General features: G+C 31.3%; 2 protein-coding genes across 2 annotated transcripts; both read right to left on the reverse strand.

Moving 5' to 3' along the window:
* Positions 1-771: 771 nt before the first annotated feature.
* Positions 772-2336, reverse strand: LOC131617963 (UPF0481 protein At3g47200-like). The gene has a single exon (XM_058889234.1). The coding sequence runs from the start codon at positions 2282-2284 to the stop codon at positions 938-940; it is 1347 nt and encodes a 448-aa protein (XP_058745217.1). The 5' UTR covers positions 2285-2336; the 3' UTR covers positions 772-937.
* Positions 2337-19552: 17216 nt separating this feature from the next.
* On the reverse strand, positions 19553-21547 carry LOC131617964 (uncharacterized). The gene is made up of 3 exons (XM_058889235.1): positions 20378-21547; positions 20021-20098; positions 19553-19793 (listed from the first exon to the last, which is right to left on the reverse strand). The coding sequence occupies exons 1-3, from the start codon at positions 21515-21517 to the stop codon at positions 19788-19790; spliced, it is 1224 nt and encodes a 407-aa protein (XP_058745218.1). The 5' UTR covers positions 21518-21547; the 3' UTR covers positions 19553-19787.
* Positions 21548-22736: the final 1189 nt, after the last annotated feature.

The following is a 22736-nucleotide window of genomic DNA, read 5'->3' on the forward strand; positions in this document are numbered from 1 at the left end:
AGAGACCTCAGGTTCTCAGGAGACACCAGAGGCCCATTCACAGCCTCTGTCACAACCTTAGTCACAATCACAGTCACAATCACTGTCACAACCTCCATCACATCCTCAAATCACAGCCCCAGACGACACCAGTGACGGCTCGTGCGCAGCTTGCACCTGCACACCCTATACCTGAGGCGCCTCAAGGTTTTGGAGGAGGACCGTCTGATTTATCCCTTCTTCCTTTTTACCCTGACCATTTTGCTAGACGTACATTTCTCTTCATACGATGACCACCGTGAAACGATACCATTTGACGAGGTGTCGTTGTTTACGGGTTGGTTGGCTTGCGGGATTCATAAAACGGCTGCCTTTGAGCGGGTGATGCGTCAGTTCGGATTCACCCAGACTATTTTTCGGGATCCTGTTGTAGCTTCTCCTCTGACGATAAAACAAAAGGTATGGATGAAATTTTTATTGATTTTGAGAATCATCTTGTTTTCGAGGAGGCGAGAAGTACCGTAGCTACATCCAACTGGAGCTACGAGTACAGTTACAAGGTATGGATGAAATTTTTATTGATTTTGAGAATCATCTTGTTTTTGAGGAGGCGAGAAGTACCGTAGCTACATCCAACTGGAGCTACGAGTACAGTTACATGTTATGGTTCTTCCGGGTATCTCATCCATACATGCTACTGGATATTCCAGGGAACCCACCGAATCCAATTCATCAGAAAATCCTAGAGGAGGAGCATGCTAGAGCTGGTCATGTCACTGACAATTTTGATCGCAATACAAAACACCTACCATAAACTTTCAGAAAACTAAGAACATAATTCAATAATCCTAAACAATATTACACATCAGTTTCAACAAATTCTAACAAAATCAACTAGTACTAAACTATTTCAGTATATAGACTAAACACACCAATAACTTTAAGAAAATTGACTATTTCAATATCTAGGACTAAACACACCAATAACTTTAAGAAAATTGACAAGGGCAAACAAGAAAATAGAAACTCCAACAACAGTTGAGCTAAGTCTCCAAGGATCACGAAAATAAACCGATCTCATCATTCCCATATAATGTTTCCAAACATTATTATAATGCTCATTCAGCTCCTTCACCATTTCACCATAACAATTTGATGTCACCACAACATATCTGCAAAGACAATTAACCAAAGTCGCCAATTCCGCGTGACTCCCGAGCTCATGACTAATGATTTCCGTGTCAACCAACAACTCAACATCTTCATGCGTATGAATCAAAGAATCAATCAAAGAAACATAGTTGCATACAAAAGGTTGGTCCGAATAATGACATTGTTCGAACGCAATCAAGTTCCTTAAAACACATTCCGTCGATTGATCGACTTTCAAATGCGGGATCTGTAACTTAGTTTCCACAAATTTGAAACATGGTATACAACCTAAGCACAAAAACCAGTTCAAGATTGGTGTTTTCTTAAACTTTATGTCACAATAGCTTTTACCTTGAACTTTCTCAAAGCTAATGCCTGCTTCATTCAACTTCGTCGCTGTCCTAAGTACATATTTCGACGAAAATTTAGTAAAATTTTCCGATTGATTCACACCCTTTTCTTGAATCTTTCTCGGAAGATAACTATACCGAATCAAATCGGTGAAATGTTTGCAAGATTCGCAATTCCGAATCATTTCATCTTTTAACCTAAGCTTCTGAGGATAATAATCTTCAAAGTAGTTAAAAGCAAGTTCAATAAAACCAACACAATTTTCACCCAAAACCCTTTTATGCAACTCCTCCAAAACAAACATAGGAATCTGATTTTCAAGCAACAACAAATCCCTTTGAGTGATTCTATAAATCCATGAAGTCATAAACATGAAATCATTCTTCTGTTCAGATTCATTCCCTTTCCTCAAAAACAACTCCATAATGAAAACTGAATCTAACAAAATCATTTCAACAAATCCATCCAAAACACAAACATCATGCTTAGAGTAACATTTAGCAATACTCTCTTTATTCTCTTCAAGAAAAACCTTATATTGAACCAAAGCTAAAACTTGTTTGTTTGATAATCGTTTCCAAAATGCATGAAAGTACCTTTGTTTCTGTTTCTCTTGCTTTAACTCTGAATTGTGACAGTGAAAAGGACCTATTGAGATGAACTTTGGAGTAAAAGCTTCTTCATTCAACTTGTGAAGATGGTTAGGAACCTTGTAAATGCAACATTGTTCATGCAACATAGGTTCAATTATTTCTGGAATGTTAACTATGTGATGAATCTGTGGTGTTGTTTCAGAACCCATTGAAACACAAATTTCTCTTCTTTTTTTTTTAACCTAAAAATGTAACATAAAAATAAATATTAGCAAGATTTATCAAAAATAACAGAAAACTAAAAACTTTGAGGATGAAATATTTTTCAATAATCTAAAAATAAATAAATAAGAGGAACTTACTACAAGGTTGAAAAAAAAAAAAAAGAACAAGTCAAGAAATCGTTGGAAGAAACAAGTTTAGGTTAAAAGTAACAAGAGTTGTTGGTAGCAATAAATAATTACTTTGAATAGTTAAGATATTTTGAAGGAACCAAACCTAACTCTTTGTGTTAGAATAAATATGTTGCATTGATATTTGTGCAATGTGTTTTGATTTTGATTCTCTTTCTCTGTTTGTGGTCACGTGCTCTGCATTGTTTTTGTACTTTTTACTTACGGATTTGAAAATTGGAATCAACAAGTTTATTTTGTTTATTAAAAGATATTTAGTTTTTTTTACAAAGAATCTTAATAAGGTTGCATCTCCGACCATGCTAGTAAGTAATTTGGAGTTATCTTCGGATAACTCTTTGTCTTCAAGACAATTCTATTCATGCATTGTTAGAATTTAATTTATATTAATCATATGTACCGATAAGATAAGAACAAGATCAATAAAACCAAATGAAAATTACAAAAAATATATATTGTTTCGGTGGTGTTGTAAGTGCACTCTTTTCGAGTCTTTTAAGTTTTTGATCTTTATAATGTAAATAGTATATTGGTCTTTGGTTCAACTACAAGAAAAGAAAAAGCGCGGCGCAAAAGTTTAGTTTTGCAGCTTCTAGAAATCACAATGGGAGAGGTAGTAGACATGCGTTTGGCTACTTAAACACCAAATCAAACACGTCATATATCTCCATGTTTCAAAATAAATGTTACATTTATAAAAATTATTTGTTTTAAAATAAATGTCATTTTTAGTTTTCAATACAATTTTAACTTTAATCTTTCAATTATATATATCTTCTAATTAATATTCAAAATTTACATTTCTTTCACATTGTATTAATGATAATTAGAATGCACTAATAGTCAATAAGGATAATTTAGTAAAATTGTCATTATCTCTTTTTATTTATACCTTTTTTTAATCTATATGAAAGTAATATGATAGTTACTTAGTGAATAAATCATATATTTATTCTTGGTCCAAATAAAATGCTTTTTTCAAATACTATAGGGAACATGAATATGAGAAAACATCACAATATAAGAGTTTTATTAATAAATTGAATGTATACAATCATAAGGAGGAACCAAGTCTCTTACTTTCTACATGATTATTGAATTTCAGTGGTGGCATGCCTTCAGTCAAAAGATCAGTGATCATTAAATCAATGTTTATCTGTTCAATAATCACTACTTTATCTTTAAATCTTTATCTAATGTCTAGATACTTAATGTTTATGTGTTTACTTCAACTTCCACTTTTGTTGTTCTTAGCCATAAAGAGAGAAGTTGAATTATCGTAAAATTTTCAGAGGCCTAGAGATAGAATAAGTGATTCTAAGTCTAGAAATAAAACTCTTAAGCCATACATACATAACTTACATTAACATAAGCATGAGGAATGTTCTTCATTTGTTCCCACTCAAAATCATTCTTATGACTTTGACTCAAATTAAACCTATCACCTTTCACAATAGAAGCCACAACTAGTAACAATTTTTCATCTGAAGTCTATCTAAAAACTTATTGATATAGGTTTCTTGTGATAATCCTAAAACTCCTCGAAGTCTAACTTTAGGGAACTTAATGCCAATGACATAAGATTCCTCAGCCATATCCTTCATATCAAAGTTTTAGAGAGGAATTATTTTTACAGACACGTCAAATTTAATAGAACATCAAAATAAAAGATTATGTCAACTACAATTTCATGAAGGAGTGGTAGTAACACTCCAGCGTAGGTTCGTCGTCCTCCTAATAGAGAGAGATATGAGGAAGATGCTCCAGACGCAGAACAAAATAGAAATACCATTTATGTGTGCATCCTCAAGAGAACAATTAGGAGGTCATTAGAGAAACATCCCAAGCTTCAAATTTATGATGAGACTAGGGATCCAGACGAATATGTCGAGCACATGGATGATCAATTGGACTACTACCATGCCGACGGAGATGTAAAATGCAAGCTCTTTGCACTAACCCTAATAGGATCAATAATGAACTGATATAAAATTCTCCTTAACGAAAGCATATATTCTTGGAGAGATATTTGTGAAGTCTTTACCACCCATTTCACCGCCCGGAAGCATCAACACACTTTTATGGATGTCCTTAGTGGGATTGCTCTAGCAAAGAAGGAAACTCTGCAAGATACATTGACTGCTTTACTAAAGTGGCAGTAGCCGTGAGGGGCACATACGAAGGATTGAAGTGTTGGATCTTTGGAAAAGGATTGAAGCATGACTACATGTTCTGAGATAAAACGTAGAATATTAGAGAGAGAGAGAGAGAGAGAGAGATGCCAATCACCATAAAGAAGAAGAAAATTATGGTCCCTATTTCAAATTCAATGTTTATACTCCTCTGAACACTTCACGTGAGAAAAATTAGAAAAAGTGTCTGAATACGAACTTCAAAGAAGTTGGGAAGAAGAACCCATGTCTGGTTAAAAAGTATTGCAAGACAAACAAGTCCAAATACTATATTTTCCAAAAAAATCATGGCCACAACACGAAAAATTGCATTCAAGTGAAAGATGCTACTAAAAGGCTAATTAAGAAAGGACGGTTGGTTGAATACACCAAGGACGAAAAAGAGGTGTTAGGAAGACTATTTGAAGAAGAAGCGCTTGCCCCCAAAAGAGGCAGTCCCCTAAGAAAACTATTGAAGTTGTTGCCATAACCAAGGGAAAAAATACCGGCAATGGGGAAGAAGAAGGATGCAAGGGAAAGAGCCAATACATCACTTCCATCATTGGTGGTGCCCATAGGGCAAGGAATCTCTACAAAGGGACGGTGAAGAAGAAATTTTTTGAGTTGATGATGGTCTAAAATAAGGGCAGGAGCACTTTAACCTTATGGTTTAAATGGTTAACCCTTGGATTTTGTGATAACGAAAAGTTAGGGGATCCTGAATGAGATCTCCCCTTTAGAGATAACACTCACAATTGCTAATTCTGATGTCTCCTGAGCACTCATTGATAGCGACAACTCTTGTGACATCATGTACTCGGATCATTTTGAGAAAATGAGATTGAAGAAGGAGAAGTTTAGGCCCTAAGAAGGGTTTAACCTATAATATTTGAAAGTCATAGTAACCCGTCCTTAGGGATACATCAAGTTAATGGTCACCTTGGAGAAGGAAGGGATACCAGAACAATCAATTCTCAATTCTCAAAACTAGAGAATTTTAAAATATATCGATTAATTTCCCAAACAAAATCATAATATAATTAAAAATTGAAAACAATGGATGTTATATAAAAATTTAAAATGATCGTACTTTTGAGTTCAAATCTACAACACTATAATAGTGCGTCTACAAAGTATTTTCCTTTTTAATTTTTTGTAAAAGTACAATTCTCAAACCCTTTGCGACTTTTTGGTGTACTAAAATGTTAGTCCTTAGTAGAGGCTAAGGAGCTAAAGGAGCCGACTGTCAAACATGTTTGTGGATTTGGGTCTTACGATGGACACCAATGTTCCAACCTCAAGTTCACACTATATTGTCTGCTTTAGTCTGCATAAAATATTTTTATAGTTTTACCCTTTAAAAAAAAGATATATGTTGAATAAAAAGAGTGTGAATATTGTATATAAATTCCTCTCAGTTTTTATTTACAAACAATGTGAGACTTCTCGATCCACCGAGAATTGTCATTTTGAAATAATATTTTTATAAATGGATTAGTAATGATGGGTCAGAGGGATTACATATACAAATGTGTGAACATAATAATTACTTGCTATCTAAACTTTAATGGCAAAACCAAATATAGAATAAATTTTGGGTGATTGGTAAAATGCACCTCACTAAATAAACGAGCACCAATAGAAGTATTTCTCATATTAGAATTAGATACAAACAATAATTATGAAAGAAAAAAATCTCAATTTTGAGCTTTTACCGTAACCAACAAACAATAATTATATGAATTTGGGCAATCTATGTTCAACCATACTAACTTGTTCCAAAGTGTGAATAACATTCCACAGTACTTACACAAGAAATGCATTAGTGAGGAATCAATCTCCTAATAGAATGAAAATAAGTCTTGTTAAAACATAATCAAATATGTTACAGTAACAAGTCTCCAACTGAACAATGGGTACTTTCATGAAAGAATAATCCATACAAACAACAAATAGAAATGGTATGGTTATGTTTCATAAATCTAATTATTTAAAATATAGAAGGAACAAAATAAATTACAAAAATGCTAAAATCTTTTAATATTTAAAGCACTATATTGAAAGCCTTTTGAATGCTTTAACATAAGTATTATTTACATATTTGACTCCTAGGGTAAGATAATGTCCATTTTTTTCATACCATCCACTGATTAAACCCTTGCCACAAATTTAATTAGATCACAAAACCAAAATGGAAATTTTTTAAACACTATAGAAATTGTGGCGTCATTTTTACCTGTTACTTAATGTTGCGGCTTCAAGATTACCGTCCATCATAAATGAAGGACTTAATTTACCCAAAGAAGAACATGATTAAATATGTTAGGCAAGTTCTTTACTAGAATCAATGTAAGCAAGCATTTGATAATAAATGTCATGCACAAGTAAAATTCCATTGCAAGATGTTGGATACTACAACAAGTAGAAAAATTATGATTATCCTTTTAGCCAACCTAACACAGTGCAAAATAAATATCACTCAAAATTGCAAATCAAGTGCAAGCTTTCATGAAAATAACCATATATGACACATCATAATGTGTTTCCTAGTATATGTTAAGAATCTTAACATGTCAACATTTTCTTATTCTACATTGCAAGTTCTAATTTTCCCCCATACATATGCATACATATAATCACAGTAAACACATCCAGGAGGGTCATAGTATGGAGTCAGACAACATTGCAAAGATAAACAAAAGAATTTATATCACATTAAATTTATAATCCACATTAGTATGTTGGTTTTAAGGGTGAATGGTAAAAGTAAAGCAATATTCACATGACATTCTATTCAATCTTATATACATGTAGATCTCTTACTAGGTACATTCACATGTGTGTGTGTGTGTGATTATTATCAATGTGCAAACATTTTCTCACCATGGTGTAGAGTCAATGGAATTGTCAGAACTCTTTCAGAAGTTTAAGTTAGTAACTCGTTCGAGTAGAAAGATAAAAAGAATTACCTTACAGTCTAAGGCAGTAATTAGATCCCAAACAAAACAAAAAAGAATTGGCTATGTTATATTCTCTATAGTTCTATGCAGCTTGTTGAACCAAAATGTATCACTTTTTAAGCCTTATGTTTGGTTGGTTTTGATCAATTCTCAAAGCATCAAATACTATACTATGTCCCTTGTCTAAACTATTTTCCATATATGTTATAACCTATTATACATATGCTATCTAAAGCACAAAGGTTTTATTAAGAGTGAAACATAAAATGGTATTGACACCTAATAGCCTCAAATAATTAAGACACTTGCTACCAAAGATTTTGAAATTAGATACAAAATGCATATCCCAAAAAGACTACATAAAACATTTGGGTTTTGTGAAAATATAAACAATTATGACATTTAAACCAAACACTCATATGTTTAACAAGGATACTCTATCAGATTGTGTATTTAGTCCACTTGTTACATTTTGAAGATCCAAAATGAAAATCAACTTCAATAATTCAAAATCATTATCAAACCACAATTAATAAATTTACTTATTATTCCAAACAATAACCAATTTACCCTAAAAGTCGCACATACTGATTTACAGATCAGGGCGTAATTACCCCCTCCTCTCAGTTATGTCAAATAAGTCATATTTTTCTACATTTGGTTTCGACATGTGACTAAATCCGTAATTTATATATGCTTGCCATTAGAATTTAGAACTGATGGTGGATAAGTAATGAAAAGAATAAAAAGATAAAACCGATCTTCCACAATTATATGCAAAGGGGGCCAACTAAAACGAACATATTATGAAGACAAAAGAAATGTCGATAAACCAAAATTTATTAAATTACTGTCAAACAAACTGAAAAAATATAAATCATGTAGTTTCTCAACTACATAAACTAAAACAACATAAATATTGTAAAATTTCAACAATTTATTTGGTGGCCCAGTATACTAATGTTAGCCACAAAAGCAATATGCATTTTATTCTGTCATTTTCATATGGTTTGTTTCTATTCGATAATAATACCTTTAGCATAAATTGACAATAAAACGCAGGTTCCACAATCATAAGACGTCACAATTCTGAGAAACACTTCAATCCCCGAGCTAGCAACAAGAGCAAAAAAAAGAACCATTAAACCTTCATAGTTGGTGGATTGTCATTAATCATGTACTTATCAGGTGTTACGTTGGTTAAGTACATGCCTGGGAAAATAACCTACAAAACACAAGTCGACAAGAAAACTTCCATTAACATTCTCAAAAATAAATACTAATCATCATCATATACTTAATAGGGAGAAAATTATTTAAAAAAAAAACAATTTCAAAAACCGAATCCAACAAATTAAATAGCCAAAATCATCAAATAAAAATTCAATTTCTAATCAAATTGAAACTATATCTAGGTTCCATCTCTTATTACACAACAAACGCTCACATCACAATCAGGACATACCATGAAAATCCAATCATTGCCATAATAACAATACAAGAAAAATCGTATAAAATCCTGCTCAATTCAATAACTAAATACAAAAAAACTAAATTATTAAAATGAAAACTGAATTCTAATAATCAAATTTAACAACTACAAACTATCCTCTTAATCCCTAATTAACATCATCAGGTAATTAACACAAGAAGAAACAACAAAAGCATGTCCAATTCAACAACCAAACACAGAAAATCACATTGGATTGAACATGTGGTCATAAAAATTAGTAATCAACATCATCATAAAAACCACACAAAACCTAATCAATATTACCAATCACAATCATTATCAAAACAAGTTCAATGCAACCAAAACAATTCAACCAAAATAGTGAGAAAAATACATCAAGGTTTTTCTGAAAATTCTTTGGTCTCCTAAGAGGCTTCTTAGGAGGCTTCTTTCCAGTCATCATCATAAAATCGTTTTCAATCTCTTCCTTAGTAAGATTAAATTCAAACCTACGCTTCTCTTTCACCACTGGCCTCTCCGAACTTGGCCGAGCACGAGACTTCGCAGATCGAGGCTTACTCACTCTTGTCGATGCCACAATCATCCTTGAACTTCTAATGTTTACTTTACCCTCTAGCTTCGTCACTGGCTTCCTCGGCCTCAAATTCCAAGACTTCAAGATCTTAGTAATCGATTCTTCTTCTTCATCCAAACACTCAGCCTCCATTTTTTCTTCCTCTTTCTTTCCTCCAGACCAGTCTCTCTTTCCTTCACTTTCACCAGTTGCATTGTGGACCTCACTGGAACCCTTAGCCTTCATCGGCGATTGAACAAAGACCTTTGATTTCCCCTTCCGAATTATATCCAACTGATTCTGTTTTTTCTCCACCGGTTCATCAACTTCCTCAAGCTTGTCCTTACTTACAGGTTGACCCATAATCAACTTGTCCTTAACCGGCTCAACCCGAACCAACTCGTTTTTAATTACCGGCTCGAGCAGGTTTTGTTTCAAATTTAAACCAACAAACTCAGACTTACTAGTTTCATTTTTTTCAATCCGGTTCAAACTAGAGCTAATTCTATTGTGATACCATTGTGTAGAGGAATTGAGAAGAGGCGCAACAGAATTAACTCTATTTGGCTCGTGGGTTTTCTCCAAGCCAAATCGTAAAATTGAATGAACTTTGTTTTCGTTTTGGTTCTTATCAGAATTATAACGAAAAAATGGGTTTGGATTAAGATGGGTTTCTGAGAGATTTGGATATGGACCCAAATGAAGATCGGGCTTAGTTAAATTTTTTGGTTGGTTGCAAGATGAGCTCCAATATGACATAGAGCTCATGTCAACATAGTTTGGAACATGGTTAGGATGGTTTGTAGGCCATTCCAAATTTTTAGGTGTAGTGTAGTTAGAACTAAAGGGTGTAATTTGTGGATTTGATGTTGATATTTGTGATGAGATCGATGATAATGATAGAGATAGCGAAGTATTACCAAGTGGTGTATCATCATTGGTTTCAGATTTGAATTTCATGTTGGTTTGAAATGAAAGAAAAAATAAAAAATTCAAGGAAAACTAAGAAAATAAATTTTGAGAAAGACAATGAAATGAAATATGTATTTAACATTAGAAAAAAGAAGATACACAAATAAAAAATTGATGGAAAAGAGAAAATTAATAGAAATAGAAAATGATTTTTTTAGGAAAAAATAATTTAGTATGTTTGATTCAAATACCAAAATGAATTTTAAATAATTTTTTAAAAGAATTATTCTTCAATACATTGAATTAAACGAGAATTAAGATTATTCTAGAATATTTTTAATATGTTAATATTTTCTATTTTTATTAAGATTATAAATATTACTTTTTAAAAATATTTATAAAAAGTAAAATATTTTTAATTTATTAATAATCTTAATAAATTTTCAATATATTAATATTTTCTATTTATATTAAAAAATTTATAGTAAAATAGTAATCTTAAAATTTTAAATATATTAAGATTTTCTATTTATATTAAGTTTTTTTAGTAAAATTTTCTAGATTACTATTTATATTAATATATTCAATAATCTTAAATTTTCAATATATTAAGATTTTCTAATTTTCTATTTTCAAAAGCAAATTGAAAATATATTGAAAAATATTTTACTTTTCAAAAATATATTGAAATATTAAAAATATTTTACTTTTTATAATTTTCAATATATTTTTACATTGAATTAAACGTGAATTAAGATTATTCTAGAATATTTTAAATATATTAATATTTTCTATTTATATTAAGATTATTACTATTACTTTTTATAAATTTGTTAAAGTAAATAGTAAAATATTAATTTAACAATTTTTTAATAAATTATTAGTTATAATGTGTTTTAATATATTTGAATAATTTATATTTTAAGAATAATTCTCAGTATTTAGTAAAGTCTATATTCTCAAAATATTTTGCATAGATAAACAGTATGATAAATTAAAAATTGTGATTTTATTAAATTATTCTTATCATTATTAAATTAATTAGTGAAGTTTATTTTTTATTCTTAAAATTGTTCTAACTAATAATATTATAAAAAATATTTATTGTGATTTTACAAATTATATCAACATCTCAACATAGTTTTGGAACATGGTTATGATGGTTTCTAGGCAATCCAAAATTATTAGGTGTGGTGTAGTTAGGACTAAGGGTGCAATTTGTGGATTAAGGTGAGGTGGAGTTGACGTCGATATTCAGGGTCGTTTTTTAGGGTGTGCAAGACGGCCTATAACACAAGGCTTCACAGTTTTTATGTTTAAATTATGATAAAAAGGGCCTTCAATTATATATTTCATTGCTAATTTACCCTTAAATAAGACTCCTTAAAAAAAATCAAAATTCAACTGAAGATAACTTCAACTACTTATATAAGGCCTCTCAAAAGTTTGAGACGGCTCTGTCATATTGGTGGTGGTGGTAGCGATGGGACCAATGACAATGATAGAGAAGAATTCACAAGTGGTGTATCATATTTGGTTTTAGGTTTAAGTTCCATCTTGGCTGTCTACTTGCAGCTATATTCGGGAAAATCCTTTAGAATGAGCGAAAATCCATCCACCACTCCCCAAAGCTTAGCATTTGTGACATTACATTACATATGCCTACATATTAAAAAAAAAAAAGCCAATCTCCTGCACTATTCCTAGCCAATCCTCCACATCCTGATATCATATTTTTAGTGGCTGCACCATTTGTGTTGATGCTAATCCAATTAACCTCATGATTTTTCCTCTCAATAGGCATTGTCATTGTATGTCTTTGTTTAGCTTTTTTATGCAAAATCATGCTTTGGTAGTAGCTTTGAACTACTATCTTAATGCTTTGCACCATGCTGTAAGGGCTTACGTAGTACATATCATAAATTCTCTTGTTCCTCCAGTGCCATAAGTGATAACATGTAGTCGTCCATTTCGGTTGCCAATTCTCGTCCTTCTCTGTATTCTTCAACTTCAGATTGCGCTCCAACCAGGTCGAAAGATCACCCTCAAAAAACCGAAGTCTATAGAGAATTGCCAATAGATTCAACCAGATTGGTTTAGTGTAAATGCAATCTCTCAACACATGCAGAATAGTTTCCTCCTCTTCTGGACATTCATCATAATAAGAATCTTTGAGCTTGAGTTGATTTAGATATTTGTTGGTCTTGATACCATTATGGTGTGTCATCTAAATGAAGTTGTGAACTCTCTCAGGCACATCCATCTTCCATATGAGCTTCAGTGGTCCATTTGAGGTTGAGTATTTGTTCCTGCAATAGCATCAAAGATACTTGATGTTGAAATTTTAAAGTAGTGGATATTGCATTAAAATTTAAACCGGTTGTACTTCAGAGTTTAAATCTACGACACTACAACTACAATAGTGCATTTACTAAGTATTGTCCTTTTAATTTTTGTAAAAGTATGATTCTCAAACACTTTGTGACTTTTTAGTGTACCAAAATTATAGTCCTCAATCGAGGCTAAGTAGTTAAAAGAGCCTACCATCAAACATGCTTGTGGATTCGGGTCTTACAAAGGACACCAATGTTCCGACCTCAAATTCATAATGTATTGTCCGATTTAGTCTGCATAAAAGATTTTTTGGGTTTTACCTTTTAAAAAAAGGTATATGTTAAATAGAAGAGTGTGAATATTGTATATATAAATTCCTCTCAATTTTGAGTTACAAACAATGTGAGACTTCTCGATCCACATAGAGTTGTCATTTTGAAATAATCTTTTTATAAATGAAGTAGTAATGATAGGAGGGATTACATATACAAATGTTTGAACATAATCCCTACTTGCTAGCTAAACTTTAATGGCAAAACCAAATATAGAGTAAATTTTGGTTGATTGATAAAATGCACCTCATTAAATAAACGAGCACCAATAAAAGTATCTTAAATTAGAATTAGATAAAAAAAAATAAGTTTGAAAGAAAATATCTCAATTTTGAACTTTTAACGTAACAACAAACGATAATTATATGAATTTAGAACCTTGTAAAAGCTTCTTCATTCAACTTGTGAAGATGGTTAGGAACCTTGTAAATGCAACATTGTTCATGTAACATTGGTTCAATCATTTCTGGAATGTTAACTATGTGATGAATCTGTGGTGTTGTTTCAGAACCCATTGAAACTCAAATTTCTCTTCTTTTTTTTTTAACCTAAACATGTAACATAAAAAAAAAACATTAGCAAGATTTAACAAAAATAACATAAAGCAAAAAACTTTGAGGATGAAATATTTTTCAATAATCTAAAAATAAATAAATAAGAGGAACTTACTACAAGGTTGAAAAAAAAAAAGAACAAGTCAAGAAATTGTTGGAAGAAACAAGAGTTGTTGGTAGCAATAAATAATTGCTTTGAATAATTAAGATATTTTGAAGGAACCAAACCTGACTCTTTGTGTTAGATATATATGTTGCATAGATATTTGTGTAATGTGTTTAGAATGAGTTTTGATTTTGATACTGTTTCTCTGTTTGTGCTCTGATCAAGCACGTGCTTTGCATTGTTTTTGTAGTACTTTTTACTATTTATAAAGGAATTGAACATTTATATTTTTATTTTATTTTTTTAAGAAAAAAGGGGCATAAACCCATGATATAAGAGAGAAATATAGGTACAAAAATGAGGGGGGCAACACCTGACCTCAAACCTTTCTAATGCTATAGAGACCTCAAACCTATCTAATTCTATAATAAGGAGAACCTATCAAATTCCTGTTAAAAAACAACTGAACTTCAGAAGGAATATCATTCCACCAAGTAAAATTGGGAACACTAAAACCTAAATTAGCTAAAGAGTCAGCACAGTGGTTACCTTCCCTAAAAATATGAGTGGCAAAAAAATTAAAGTTTCTCATTTTGAGCATAGAATTATCCCATCTACTTCTAATCAACCACGGAACCACCGAAGAGTTACGGAAAGCAGAGACCACCAACAAGGAATCAGACTCCAGCCACAAATTAGTCCAATTTTTGCTAAAAGCTGTCTCCATAGCCAGAATAGCCCCCATGAACTCCGCAAATAAAGCATTTCCTTCTCCTAAACAGCAGCTAAAACTACCAAGGTGCTCCCCTTTCCAATTCCGAAAAATGCCGCCACACGCAGCCATCGATGGCAATCCGCCGACAGCCCCATCAACATTCACCTTTGTCCAGCCAAAAAGAGGAGGAGACCATAAAATTTCCTGAACAGAAGTAGGACGAGGAGGGTGCAGCAATACTTGAAACTTCTTTAGAAGTACAAAATCCGAAATAGAAGCACTCGCTCTCTTAGAAGTAAGATTACCCGACAAAGAAGTAAGAGAATGAACAGTCGAACAACTAGGTTTCCAATGAACATGAGTATCCTTAAACCTTGCCTGATTTCGAGCATACCAAATACAAGCGACAACGTTAATTACCGCTGCTTTAACCACTATCCGACATTGCCCTGAGAAGCCACCATCCAAAATAGAGATGCAATCCCCCAAACAAGTAATGGACTGACCTAGCTCCAACATATTACAGATCCAATTCCAAATATTCTCAGCATAAGGGCAGTTAAAAAAGGTGTTGCGAAGACTCCGAACTGCTGAAACAAAGATTACATACCGACGGGAAAACCTGGCCACGCAGCAGCAAATTCTCATCCGTGGGCAGCCTCCCCTGAGCTAATCTCCAAAACAGGAAGGATTTTGAAGGAGGAATGACATTACTCCAAACCTGATTTCCCCATACTCGAATCACAGGGGCCGAACAGAATTTGTACGCGTCTTTAATCGATAACATACCATTGGTGGATGGTTTCCAGATCAGCTTGTCATTTCCCTGTTGGTTAACAGTTATATTAGCTGCCAGCTGAGAAATAGAAGGACATAATCGGAGAAGATCATCAGGAGGAACGATAATACCATTGTGAATAATATCTTTTAAAGGAGCTTGTAATTGCTTAAGAATTTCTTCCGGGATGTGAAGTAACTCATTCAACGCTTGACCACACCAATTATCCCGCCAAAGATTAATGATTTCCCCAGAACTAACCATCCAAATCGAATTATTTCGGATCACCTCAAGGAAAGCTTTGCTGCCAGTCCATATGGAAGAGAAGACATGATACTTAACCTTTCTCCCTCCCTTCAACACTCTAGATTTCAGAATCCTTGCCCGGTCCTCTTGCTCATTTATAATATTCCAACACTGTTTTAGGTCAGCAGCATCATTGAGAACTCTAAGAGATCTAATCCCGAGCCCCCCGTCCTTCACATCAGTACAACACTTCTTCCAAGCTACCGTAACCATCTTCCGCTTATAAATATCCGCACTCCAAATGAAGTTTCTGCACCAACCTTCCACCTCCTTAATTAGACCAACTGGCCACGAGTAGACCATTATGGAGTAAATAGTCATGCTTTGAATAACCGATTTAACCAACTGAATACGACCCGCAATAGAAAGCAAGCTGGCCTTCCAAGCTGCCAGTTTAATCCTAATTTTATCCGCCAAAGGTTGAAAATAGCAAACTTTAGGTCTTCCCTTAAAGATAGGGACCCCAAGATAAATGAATGGAAGCTGCCCCATTGTGAAACCAATCCTGCTAGCTAAAAAACAGTGTCTTTCATTGCTCATAGAACCTGCATAAATAACAGATTTTTCAAGGTTGCAAACCTGCCCAGAACAATCAGCATATAAGACGAATAAATTTGCAACTGAATCTAACGTCGAAATGCTGCCACGGGAAAATAGAATTATGTCATCTGCATAAAGAGTATGAGACGGGACCATGACATTCCTAGAAGCCTTCATAAGATTGAATTTGTTCTCTGAAACAAGCTTAGCTAACCCCCTACTAAGAACGTCTTCAGCAATACAAAACAGAATGGGAGAAAGCGGATCGCCCTGCCGAACACCCCTTTGACACTTAAAATATCCGTGTTGCTGCCCATTTAAAGAGATGGAGACATTGGCTGAAGATAAGATACTTTTTATCCACAAACAGAACTTTCCATTAAAACCAAATTGATGCAGGACTTTGAGAAGAAAATTCCAGCTAAAAGAATCAAACGCTTTGGCAATATCAACCTATTAATAATAAGATAAGAACAAGACCGATAAAACTAAATGAAAAATAAAAATTATATAATTTATGTTAATGTTTCGGTGTTGTAAGTGCAGTCTTCTTTTTTAGTCTTTTAGATTTTTGTTCTCTATTATGTAACTAGTGGAGTAGTATTTTAAATAGTGAAAACTGAAAAGCGATCAGAGACTATATATATATATATATATATATATATATATATATATATATATATATATATATATATATATATATATATATATATATATATATATATATATATATATTGGGATAATAGTTATTTTGTCCCCATATAGACGAAGTTTGAAAAATGCCCCTATAAAAAAAGTTTGGATTCGCCCTCTAACATATAAAGATTTCCCAGTTTTGCAAGGAGGCACGACCAACCACTAAACTATTATACTTTTGTTGTTCTTTTCTTGTATTAAATATATATATTATAATAATTTCTGAAAACATATTTATTAAATAGTTATTTAAGTCCTTATGTTTTAATATATGTTTTAATATTATTGTTAATCAATGGTAATGTTTTATTAACCAATATATTAACGTTAATATATTTATTTAGGCTATGATTTTTTAATATATGTTTTATTATTATTATTAACTAATAATTTTTTATTAACTAATATATTAACATTAATATATTACATGAATTGCATGTGTCCTGTTAATATTTAAAATATTGTAACATAAATATTTAAAAAATATTAAATATCATTGATATTTAAAAACGTTAATATTTAAATAACTTTAAATGTTTAAATTATTAATTAAAAATAACGTTAATAAATTAGTTTAAATTAATTTATTACATTAGTTTAAAAGTTACATTATTTTTTAAAATATAGCCTATGAAACATGACTAACAGTATATTTTAAAACATAGCTTATAAAATATGACTAAATTAATTCGGTTCATTATTTTTTAAATTAGTTTATAAAATATAGCCTATAAAATATGACTAAATTAAATTTGTTTATGTAATTAAAAATAAACCAAATTAAAACCAAATTAAACTAATTTAAATTAAAACTAAATTAATTTATATTTTATAATTTAATTAATTTTAAAAGTAAAATAAATATTAATTTTAACAATATTAATTAATAATAATGTTAACTAGTAATAACTAATAACTATAATATAACTATTATATTTTAACTGATATATTTTATAATTTAATTAACTAATATATTAACTAATTTATTAAAAAATATTTAAGTAGATAAATATATTGACGTTAATATTTGACAAAAGTAAAATAGAACAACAAAAGTAACTAATATTTGACAAAAGTAAAAAGGATAAATATATTAACGTTAATATTTGACAAAAGTAAAATAGAACAACAAAAGTAACTAATATTTGACAAAAGTAAAGTAGATAAATATAACTAATTTATTATAATATATATACTTAATGCAATTATAGAACAACAAAAGTAAAATAGCCTAGTGGTTGGTAGTGCCCCCTTGCAATTACTAGGACACCCATGGAAGACAAGATTTTAACTTTAATATTTAACATTTTAATAAACAAACAATTAAATAATAATAAAACATGCCACATGGAATTAAAATAAATAAAAAATAAATAAAAACTCCAATTAAGCCTGCCACGTCATTAAAAATAATTTTAAAAAATAAAAAATTTCAACTATGTCTGCCACATCGTTAAAAACTATTAAAAATAATAAAAAAATTTCAACTAAGCATGTCACGTCATCAAAAATAATTTAATTAAAAAAAATGGTTGTCACGTCAATAATTTTGATGATTAAATTTCTTGAAGGGGCAAAATAGGGGAATATTCATATGTTAGGGGACGAATCCAAACTTTTTTTTTTCAGGGGCGTTTTTCAAACCTCACCCATATGGCAGGGGGCAAAATAGCTATTATCCCTTCATATTAAAGTGAAAACAAAAAGAGTAAATACCTTTGAATCTAACAGTGAATGGTAAAATTAAAGCAATAGTCATGTGATATTCCACTCAATCTAATATACAAGTAACTCTCTCACAAGATAAATTCACGTGTGCGTGTGATTATTATCAATGTACAGACATTTTCTCACCATAGAAGAAGAGTCAATGGAATGTTCCAAACTCTTCCAAAAGCATTAGTCAGTAGTTCGTTCGAGTAGAAAGATAAAGATAACAAAATAGAATTGACTATCTTATGTTCTATGTAGCTTTTTGAACAAAAATGTATCACATTTTAAGGCTCATGTCTTGTTGGCCCTATTCTATTTTCTTGAAGCACCAAATACTTTTATCCTATCTAAAGCACAAAGGTTTTATCAAGAGAGAAACATATGGTATTGACACCTAATAACATGAAAGCACTTGCTACGAGATACTTTGTAATAGGATAAAAAAATCCAGATTCCAAAAAAGGCTACCTAAAACATTTAGGTTTTATGAAGAAATAAACAATTATGACATTTAAATCAAACACCCAGATATTTAACAAGGATTCTTGAGTATTTAGTTCAGTCATTACATTTTGAAGATCCAAAGTGAAAATCAATTTCAATAATTCAAAATTATTATCACACCCCAAATAATACATTACAAATTTACTCGAAAAGTCGTAGAATTACATATTCATATATTTCAATTTCAGCATGTAACTAAATTCAGAAGCTACATATGCTTACCATTAAAACTTAGAACTAATGGTGGTAAAATAATGAAGGGAAAAAAAGATAAAACCAATCATCCACATGTATATGCAAAGGAAGCCAACTAAAACAAATATATTATGAAAACAAAAGAAATGTCTAATAAACCAACATTTATTAAATTCCAAACCAACTAAAAAATAAACCATATAGTTTCTCGACTATTTAAATCAAAACAACATGATTACTGTAAAATATAATTTATTTGGTATCCCAGTCTACTAATGCTAGACACAGAAGCAATATTCATTTTATTCTCTCATCTTCATATGATTTTCTTCCACACAGTGGATAATTCCTTCAGCAGACATTTACAGGAAAATGCCAGTTTCACGATCAGAAGACATTACATTTCTAAGAAATACTCCAACTTTTGAGCTAGCAAAAAAAGCCGAACAAGAACCCTTAAAACTGCAAAAAACATGTAAAACTTTCAGTATATCCACCATACCATTCTGTAATGTAGCACTTCGAATCAGAGCACAAAGGATCATATAATCATATCAAATGAAGTTTAAAGAATCAAACAATATTTTATTTGATTTGGAGAATGGATATTTTTTTTCCTTTTTCATCATCCAGGTATATCCAAACAGACAGAAAGCCAAAAAGATATGAAAATGACATTGAAGAAAAACCTTTAAAGGTGGAGGATTGTCATTAACCATATACTTCTCAGGTGTTACGTTGGTTAAGCACATGCCTGGGAAAAGAACCTACAAAAACACAATCAACAACAAAACCTGCATTAGCATTCTAAAAAAAACTAATCCAGCAATTTCAAAATAACCCTTGCATAGAACACCACATTTAACCAATGCAAACTATCCTCTTAAATCCTAGTCAACACCATCATGTAATTAACAGAAGAAAAAGCAACAAAAGCATGTCCAATTCAAAAACTAAACAAAGAAAAACAATAAAAGCATGTCCAATTCAACTAAATTCCTGAAAAAATTCAAAAAAAAAATCAACCAAAAGAATGACAAAATTACATCAAGACTTTTCTGAACATTCTTTGGTCTCCTAAGAGGCTTCTTAGGAGGCTTCTCTCCAGTCATCAACATAAAGTCATGTTCGGTCTCTTCCTTTGTAAGAGTAGATTTGAACCTTCGCTTCTCCTTCACCACTGGCCTCTCCAAACTAGGACGAGCACGAGACTTTGCACATCGGGGCTTGCTCACTCTTACCGACGCCACACCCATCCTTGAACGTCCACCTCCAAAACTTCCAAAATTTACTTTAGAATCTAGCTTCGTCGTCGGCTTCCTCGGCCTTAGATTCCAGGACTTCAAGATCTCAGCAATTGGTTCTTCCTCTTCATCCGAACGCTCAACCTCCACTTCTTCTTGCTCTTCCTTTTCTACGGATCTTCTTTTCTCACCTTCACCTTCGCTGGCAACATTGTTGATCTCGCCAGAACCCTTTAGTGGCGATCGAACAGAGACCGTCGATTTCCCCTTTCGAATTAGATCCAACTGATTCTGTTTTTTCTCAACCGGTTCATCAGGTTCCTTAAGCTCTTTCTTACTTAAAGGTTGATCCAGAACCAATATTTTCTTAGTTACCGGCTCAAGCATATTTTTGTTTAAAGTTAAATCGCTTGACTCGGATCTGTTAGTTTCATTTTTTTCAACCCGATTTGAACCAGAGCTAATTCTATTGTGAAACCAGTGTGCCGAGGAACTAAGAGGATGCACAATAGAATTAACTCTATTTGACTCATGGGTTTTCTCCAAACCCAACTGCAAAATAGACTGAATTTTGTTTTCGTTTTGATTCGTATCAGAATCAACGCGAAAAAATGGGTTTCGATTTAGATGGGTTTCAGATAGATTTGGATTTGGGTCCAAAGAAAGATCTGACTTAGTTACAAAATTTGTTTGGTTGAAAGATGAGCTCCGATGTGGTATAGAGTTCATGCCAACATGATTTAGAACATGGTTAGGATGGTTTGTAGGCCATCCAACATTATTTGGTGTGGTGTAGCTAGGATTAACGGGTGCAATTTGTGGATTAATGTAAAGTGGGGTCGATGTGGATATTGGTGGTGATGGTGGTGATGGGGCTGATGTCAATGGTAGCGAAGAATTTAGAGACAGTGTATCATCTTCGGTATTAGGTTCGAGTCCCATGTTAAATTGAAAGAGAAAAAATTGAAGAAATTCAGAAGAACTAAGAGAATGAAATGTGTAAAATACAATGAAATAAACATCTATTTAACATTAGAGAAAAAGAAGAAAATAATGACTTTCTATTAAAAAATTGACTGAAAAGAAAAAATAAATAAAAATAAAAGAATTTATATAGAATAATTAATTTAATATGATTGAGTAAAATATAAAAAATGTATTTTGAATTGTAAAAAATAGAGAATAATACTCATGCACCGACAGTGTAAAGATATTTTACACTGTCAGTTAATCATAGCCGTTAGATTTTTGTAAGTTATTGACTTTTATTTTAAATGCATATAAAGTAATATCAATGAGTGATTGTGATACGCCGACCGTGTAAAATATTTTACACTGACAGTGTATAATAATTAACCTCTAAAAAATAACCTAGTCTTCAATACGATGCATATAACTTGGATCATGATTAATCTATAATTTAGAATATAATTAATACAATTATATTTTCTATTTATATTTGGATTTTTGATATTAATTTAATAAATATTATATTATTTACTTTAACACTTTTATTAAATTATTAACTATTATGTGTTTTAATATATTTTAGCAAATTTATATTTTAAGAATAAAGTTTGTATAAGCTTAAGAATAATGTTTTAATATTTATAAGTATCTAATAAAATTTATCTTTTTAAATACATTGTATGTCTTGCAATAATATTTTTTAACAATCTTCCATAAATAAAAAAATACAATAAATAATAAATGATAAGAAAGCAAATATAATTAAATTCAAAAAATATTTATTTAAAATATTACAATATATAGTTATTGATATATAGCAAACCTTAATTTTTTGTTTGGTCAAAATCAAAATTTAGTCTATCAATTTATTTTTTAAAATAAAGCTCTTTATTAAAAAAAAATGAACTAGCAATATCCATGGTTCTTCCTACCAAGTCCACGCCAATCACCACTGAACCAACTAACGATTGGTACTCCAAGTAATTATTTTTGTGAGACATATAAACTATTTTATAAAGATAAACTTCATTAATACCCATAAATATTAGTAAAAAGTATTCATAAAATGCAAAATGTCAAAATATTTCAAAACACATAATAATTCATAATCTAAGAAAAAATTGTTAAAGTAATTAATTTAATATTAATTAAATGTTATAGTATAATCCAATTATAAAAAGAAAATATGAAT

This window comes from Vicia villosa, linkage group LG7 (assembly GCF_029867415.1).
Source record: "Vicia villosa cultivar HV-30 ecotype Madison, WI linkage group LG7, Vvil1.0, whole genome shotgun sequence".
NCBI classification, from domain to species: Eukaryota; Viridiplantae; Streptophyta; class Magnoliopsida; order Fabales; family Fabaceae; genus Vicia; species Vicia villosa.